The 7,189-nt window shown below is 52.1% G+C and overlaps 3 protein-coding genes across 3 annotated transcripts; 1 reads left to right on the forward strand and 2 right to left on the reverse strand.

The window, feature by feature from the left end:
* Positions 1-237: 237 nt before the first annotated feature.
* Positions 238-1,162, forward strand: FPRO_07911 (uncharacterized protein; the record flags this gene model as incomplete). Its single annotated transcript, XM_031233981.1, has 2 exons — positions 238-735; positions 815-1,162. The coding sequence occupies 2 exons, from the start codon at positions 238-240 to the stop codon at positions 1,160-1,162; spliced, it is 846 nt and encodes a 281-aa protein (XP_031083764.1).
* A 122-nt stretch (positions 1,163-1,284) lies between these two features.
* On the reverse strand, positions 1,285-2,196 carry FPRO_07910 (uncharacterized protein; the record flags this gene model as incomplete). The annotated part of the gene is made up of 1 exon (XM_031233982.1): positions 1,285-2,196. The coding sequence occupies one exon, from the start codon at positions 2,194-2,196 to the stop codon at positions 1,285-1,287; it is 912 nt and encodes a 303-aa protein (XP_031083765.1).
* A 798-nt stretch (positions 2,197-2,994) lies between these two features.
* FPRO_07909 (uncharacterized protein) lies at positions 2,995-7,189 on the reverse strand (the record flags this gene model as incomplete). Its single annotated transcript, XM_031233984.1, has 2 exons — positions 2,995-4,028; positions 4,078-7,189. The coding sequence occupies 2 exons, from the start codon at positions 7,187-7,189 to the stop codon at positions 2,995-2,997; spliced, it is 4,146 nt and encodes a 1,381-aa protein (XP_031083766.1).

Raw genomic sequence — 7,189 nt, forward strand, 5'->3', positions numbered from 1 at the left:
ACAGCTTTCATGGCTCTCCACAAACGTCCCTCTTTCGTCATTGTCTAACCCCACCATCCTATTCCATCCCGAACTTATATCGATCCATCCCGAGCCGACAGGACCCTCCCCCTCACCTCATAACGCGCGCTATCTGAGGGCTCGAGTTGTATCCCCAGATCGAGCAAATTTATCCTTCACCTTTCATCACCGCCACATAGTCTCGCTTTCGTATTCCCCCTCCTCCCATAAGCGCCAATGGCTACCGAAAACCCTTTGGAAGACCGCATCTCGACTGTTCCCTTCGCAGAGCAGGGTGAGAAGTGGGATAGTTGCTGGAGAGAGGCTTTAACACCATGGGACCGCGGGACCGCCTCCATTGCTCTTCACGACCTCCTCGCTCAAAGACCTGATCTCGTACCGCCCTCCCAACATCATGATCATCGTGGCCATCCCCTCCGAGATTCAGCAGGCGCTATTGAAAAGAAGAAGGCTCTAGTCCCCGGTTGCGGGCGTGGTCATGATGTTCTGCTTTTGAGCTCGTGGGGCTATGATGTCTGGGGCCTCGACTTCAGTGCTGCTGCAAAGGAGGAGGCTATCAAGAACCAAAAGCAAGCCGAGTCAGAAGGTCTATACAAACCTGTCGATGGGTTGGATAAAGGCAATATTCACTGGGTTACTGGTGACTTCTTTGGACAAGATTGGGCCAAAGGTGCTGGCGCTGATGGCCAGTTTGACCTGATCTACGATTATACGGTAACTCCGCTTCTCGAAGCCCAGGGTTGATACATATCCTGGGCGCCTCTACTTTTCAGCAAGCCAACTAACTGTACAGTTTCTATGCGCTCTGCCTCGCGAAGCAAGACCAAAATGGGCCAAGCGCATGACCGAGCTGCTTTCTCATGATGGTCGCCTCGTTTGTCTCGAATTCCCTTCGACAAAACCCATGTCCGCCAATGGTCCCCCATGGGGGGTCTCCCCAGAGCTCTATGAAGCCCTCCTAGCAGCTCCTGGCGAAGAAATTGCATACAACGACGACGGTACCGTCCATGAAGACCCTTGTTCAAAACCCTGGGCCGACGCTCTACATCGACTGAGTCTGCTCAAACCAACTCGGACGCACAAGGCCGGCACCAGCCCAGATGGCGCCGTGCTTGACTTCCTCTCAGTCTGGAGTCGATAACCATGCCGAATGGTTTGGCCACCGAATCTCCCTTTTTTTTTTTTACGTCTCGATACCATACAACCACCATATGATCTTTCGCCGATGTACGCACAAGAACAAAAGTGACCTCTTTATCCTTCTCATGATGGTGCCTTTCGGAGAGAGTTGTAGTGCTCTCCCAAGCCGTAGCCGTGCCTGTAGTATGCCAGCCATAATGTTTTGCCTGACTCGGCTCCCTCTTCCTCCCCAATACGCTCAAGGCGCCCATCTTGTACCACTCGGATCTCTGCTTTATACTGTCGTGCTAGTGCCATGAGCTCAAGCTGGCCGCCCCATTCAGCAGTATCTCGCATCTTGCGAGCGTAGTCTTGGAGGTCTTCCTCGAGGAACGGCGCAAAGTCGTCTCCATGCTCCAACATATACTCTGAAGCCACTCGTCGCACCGTCTTGTATGCTGGGTCTTTGGTGCCACTGTCTCCAAGAGGAATATCATTCTGGCCGAGTTGGTCCGCCACCGCTGAAAATAGACAATGTCCATCGGGCGCGATATCTTTCTCCACGAGCCCATGCTTCTCAAACGTCGACTTCATATATTCGCTCTCCTTGGCTCGGTGATTGGTCATACTGGATGCTTCCTCTTCTGCACGCTGCGCCTCAGCCTCGAGCTCAGCAGCACGTCGAGCAAGCCGCTCTTTCTGACGATTGCGCTTCTTTCCCGGCGCCGGCGGCTGCTGCTGCTGTTCCGGTTCTGAGACGGAGAGCTTCTCGGTCTCTTTCACTAGAATGTCTTCCTGGAGCTGGTTTTGAGCTTCAGTGTGGGTACTTTCGCCCTCGTCGCTGTTGTCATCGCTGTTGTTCAAAGCGGCGATCTCGGTGGCTTGCTTTTCACGCAGCTGGCGCTCCATCTCTGCACATTCGTCGTTTACGCCTTTGCGCGTCTTCTTTGTGGCATTCTTCTTCTTTCCCGTTATGCGGCCCTGCAGGTCCTTGAGCTCACGACGATGCCGTGTCTGGATCTCCTCGAGAGTTTCCATTACCACGGGACTGGCCATGATTGTGGCTTCAGCCTGGCTCGTGGTTGAGTCAGAAAGCAAGTTTCAGGTAGTATGTAGGTATCAACTCTTGATATGACCCGCAGTCAACGGGGAGAAAAGGCGAGTCTGTCCTTGTTTGACTTCTATGTGTCCAGGTAATAGGTAAGCAAAGAGAAAATAATGAAGCTTGAAGAACTACATACACCAATGAGTCGCGGGGTAAGTAAGTGGGAAATTTCGCTGGTGGGGCAATGCTTCAGTTTTCCATGGTTTTGTCTATCAACCCTGTCTCCAACTGCAAGACAATTATTATGACGAAGACTTCAATCCTGTTTAAATCCATCAACTTGGCAGCAGAAGATCCGAAACGAAAGCTTCACATCAGTTGGTGGCTTCAATGTCAAGATGGGCGATGCCAGTTTTACCTTTATCTATCTATTTTTCAAGACCAACCTGGCTTCTTTGAACCGGATTGGACTGATGATGTGCATGTCCTTTTTTAACCAACAAGCTATATCTGCTGAGACATACCATCTACTTCACTTACATCAACCTCCGGATCCCACAGCCCCTAAATCTTCCCAGGTTTTCAGTGTACACAAAGTATTTAGCAGAAAGATAGTACCAAAACTCCACACATAAATGATTGTCAACTAGCCCGCGGGGGCCCAGTCCTTAACCGATCCCAAATATTTATACAGAAAAGGGTATAATGCTGCGTAAAGCTCTGCCATAACCAATGAACATGACCAAGAAAGCGAGAAATAATGAAAGTGATAATTGCCGTCGTGGCTACTGTGCTGAATCAAATGGATGCTAGAATCCCTTGAAGGGATCATCACGGAAATAGTCCTCCTCTCCGGCAGTTCTGCTTCCATGGTAATAGTCATCGTGTGTTGCACGGGTGCTGCGAGAATTATAACTATCTCGATGTCTGCTTCGACTTTGTCGCCTTCGTTGTTCTTTACTCCGTCTGCGAAGCGAGTGACGGAATTCATCCTGTTCATCCGGATAGTCGTTGAACTGAGAAAATGCCAGTGGACTGATAAAGGCCTCCATTCGCACAGTACCAATAGCATCGAAGAAGTTGCTTGGTCGTGAAGAAGCTTCAGAAGTTCGCTGTGAGCCTGCTTGGCTCATTGCCCAAGTTCCGTTGCTCGAAGCCTGGGACTGATAAATATCCGAAGAACCTGCAGTTCCAGTGCTATTACCAGCAGTACTATTGGTGGACTGGTGGTGACCAACACCCCCAATGGGTCCAGAAAATCCCCGGAAAGAGAGCGGCGGCGGTACATGGCCGCCTGTATTGCTTCTCTTACGCCCGTGAACGCTTACCTGGTTTCCCTGGTTCCTATCATGGAAACGTGGTATAAATGGGGGCTCCGCAGCATCTCTCGAGTCTTCTCGAGAGTGTGCACTTGAGAATCCTCCTACAGATTCCGTGACAGGAAAACTAGTGACGTCTCCGAGTTGTGAAGAGGGTGCGCTGGGGATACTTGGGATACTTGGAACACTAGGTGGTCCAGCACGAGGACCAACCGTCCGGCCTTTGGCAAGACGGATAGAGTCTCTGATTCCACCCCGTTTCAGTTTGGGGCGAGGAGCCTCAAAGTCAGGCAGTGGCGTTTGCTGTATTGGAGGTGGTGCAGAGATATTTTCGGGGACTGCCTGCGATGAATGTGCAAGGAACGACAAGGCTGTCAACCAGATATAGTGCCGGTCAGCAGAATCTGCCGTGAACTTGAGGGCTCTCTGTGGTGTCAAAATAAGAATCGATCGGTTGAACACTGTTGCGACTCCCTTTGGTGGAGCATTATCGTCCTTAACATCCAGAACAGATTGTATAGTCACTGTGTTTGTTAGTCAATATCAATCATAGAATCGATGTGAGCAACTTACGTTTTCGGCCAGCCTTACCCATCAAGGCGCTACCAGAGGATGGCTGCTTGCTACTCCAGAGGATAGCCCTCTCGTAAGGTGCAAGCCAAACCCATCGCTTGTGGCGATCGTTGCCGGTATCGTCCTTTCCGTTACTCTCCGCAACGCCGAAAGACTTTCTTCTGCGGACATATTTGAACATCCACTCGCCAACCATGGTCTGTGCGATGGCATCGACTACACTCGTATTCTGAGGGTTGCTCGGGTTGGAGGGCGGATCCGTGCTGGAAGTATTGAGCGTATTGCCAGTATTGTATGTGTTGAAAGAGTTGTATGTATTGAATGTGTTATCAGTGTTGGTAGAAAGCTTATGCTGATGCCTATATTGACCACTATGACGAGCCCGAGTGCGAGGAGTCGTGATGTCGTTCTTAGGCAACGGAGGCAGGCCTGGGCTCTCAGGTGCCTCGGTAGAAGGAGACAGCGGAGGTGAAGATCGACTGCCTTGCTTACGATGTCTGTGGTTACGCGGCAATGCAGCGGCAGACCTGACCTTTCGTACGCTACCTGCCCGGTAGACGCGACCTGATCCACGACGCTGGAAGAAGTCTCCTCGAGTTGGGCTTCTCTGACCATCGCTCGGAGCACTTGCACTCGGAGGCACGTTTCTAGAGCTGGCTCTTGTGGGGATCGGGAATGGAGGAGGGTTTTTATTATCAGGTAAACTTGGACTCCTCGCCCGCCCTTGGCCCTGATGACTGGCAATTCCATTCTGGATCATCGCAGCTTTTCGCATCACGCTAGCCCGGTTGGATGGCATGGCAGCAGGGCCCTTCTCAAAGCCCCTTCCAGGCTTGGTGGTAAAAGCATGATGGATTTCTGTGGTAACACGAGGACCCTGTCGCATAGTAATCTGTTCAGGGGATGTGGGGATCGTGCCGTAGGTTTCAGTCGTGCCAGTTGAGCTGCGTTTACCAGGACGACTTGAGATAGACTTGGGACGCGGTGCAGACAATGCAGTTCGGTACTCCAAATCACTCAAGTCTACATCACCAAAATCGTCTGCTTCGTCAGAGCTACCTCCATCAAAGCCAGCGAAGAGGCTACTAAAACGATGCGGCCGACGCACTGGGGCCTTCTGGTTGGAGAGAGGGCCATCATCGTTGTTGCCCGGATAAGCATCATGAAGGGTGTCATCCTCGGGGAGAGAAATTGGCGAGGAAGGCTGATCGCTAAAACTTTGCCTATTGAGTCGACGCGGGTTCCGTGGTGGGACATTGCCGGGGACAGGTGTGAAGCTTTTCGTTGTTTCCACCCCAGATGTTGGATTTGGTGAGGTAGGCCGGGAGGAAATGGCAGAGGGCTGGAGATGGGGTGGAAGAAGTGCCATTCGCTTGTCAGTCTGTATGCCTTCCGTCTGTACCGCTGCCTCGGTTGTAGAGGATGAAGAGGGCAAGGCAACTTGACAACTGAAATCTTTGAAAAGCACTGGCAATCTCGGCTCCTTAGGTGTGGTAGGCTGACTGGTAGGAGGGTGGACGCTAATACTAGGAATTGCAAGAGGGGGGAGCGACGGTAGAGCAGGTGGGACAGCGGGTGGTGGGCGCGTGGGCGGGCCTTCGGTCTGGGTAGAGGATGTGACCATCAAGGGTTTTTCGATCACAGGAGGCTGTACTGGCGGCGGCGGCGGTGGCCGAGTAGGTGATTTGGGCGTCTTGGGGGTCGGAGGCAGCAATGGCTCTTCCGTTGTCTGAACAGAGCTTGAGACCATGAGTCGTCGAGTTGCTGCCGGCTCGATGTTGAGAGGGGGGTGGACACGCTTCCGACGTTGGTTTGCTTCAATCTCGCCATCACCACGTGGCGAACACTCGGCTTCGGGTAATTTGACAGGAGCACGGGGCTCGGGTGTTGCAGGCTTCGCAGGAGGAAGCTTGGGTGAAGGCGGCGGCGAGTATTGGATTCCCGTGTCAGTGTACGAAAGCTTTGGTACAGAAACTGGTGCAGAGACGGGTTTCCCCTCGTCTTCTTCATCTTCCAGGGCTTCAGGCACTGACTGATTCATGAAAAGTCTGCCCCGAGTGACACTTCCGGTTCTCTTGATACTCTCCAGACTCTGATTTCGAGCATGGAACCGTTTCACTGGACTGTCGCGGCTGAGATTGCGCGTGTGGAACGATGTTGCGTAGTTTGACATGGCGCTTTCCCGGCCGTCAAAGTCGCTTTGTTCATCCTCGTCATCAAAATTGAGCTCATCAGCGAGAGAGTTACCATTTAGCCTCATTATGCCAGTGCCGCTTGTCATGGAAAAGCGAATGCTGTTGGTCATACTCATGGTCCTCACACTAGCAGCATCGTTCTCCCGACCGCTTTCCTCAACTTCACTATCATGGCCGTTGCCAGTTCCATGATTAGCTCCACCGTGGGTAGTGTTGATTTGGGCTTGTTGATATGCGGCGACCTCATCAAGCACAGTCTTCAAGCGGCTTTCTGCAACATGAATACGTCTCTCAAACTTCCGCCTCTCATCTTCCCAGCTATCCTTTTCTTGTGCCCATAGTTCGTGAACACGCTGCGAGTCCTCCTCCTGGACCCGGATCTTCTTCTGGGCAGTTTCGAGTCGCTTTCTCGCATCAGCGACAGAGTCGACAGCCTCGTCTCTCTCCCGAGCAAGTTCTCCTAATGCAGATGACGATCCACCCTCCAGAAGGGAAAGTTGTCGTTTGAGCGATCTGCTCTCCTTATTCGTTTCAGTGAGATTTTGCTTTACTGACTCTTTTTCCTCCTTTGCCGCATGAAGAGATGCTTCGAGGGTTTCAATCTGCCTTGTCTTCTCCTCCTGGTCTCGGCGGAGAGACAAGATCTCGGAGACGAGGTTGGCGTGGAGTGTTGGTGTGAAACGCCGAGGATCGAGAATACTAATGGTTTCATCGGTCGGTATATTTCGTGAGGATCTCTTAGAACCTGTCTCGTTGGGTAATTGAGCTGTAGAAGAATCCTTTCCAGGTGGTGTGACCGAGCGCCGGGACCTCTTTGATGCTCTCGATGGAGTTCGATAGGGAGTATCCAAAGGTGTTGGCAGCGAAGTAGCAGCCGGGCCACTGAGATACTCGTCATCTGTTTCCCAGACACCCAT

This window comes from Fusarium proliferatum (genome assembly GCF_900067095.1).
Source record: "Fusarium proliferatum ET1 genome assembly, contig: FPRO_scaffold007, whole genome shotgun sequence".
Lineage (NCBI taxonomy): Eukaryota > Fungi > Ascomycota > Sordariomycetes > Hypocreales > Nectriaceae > Fusarium > Fusarium proliferatum.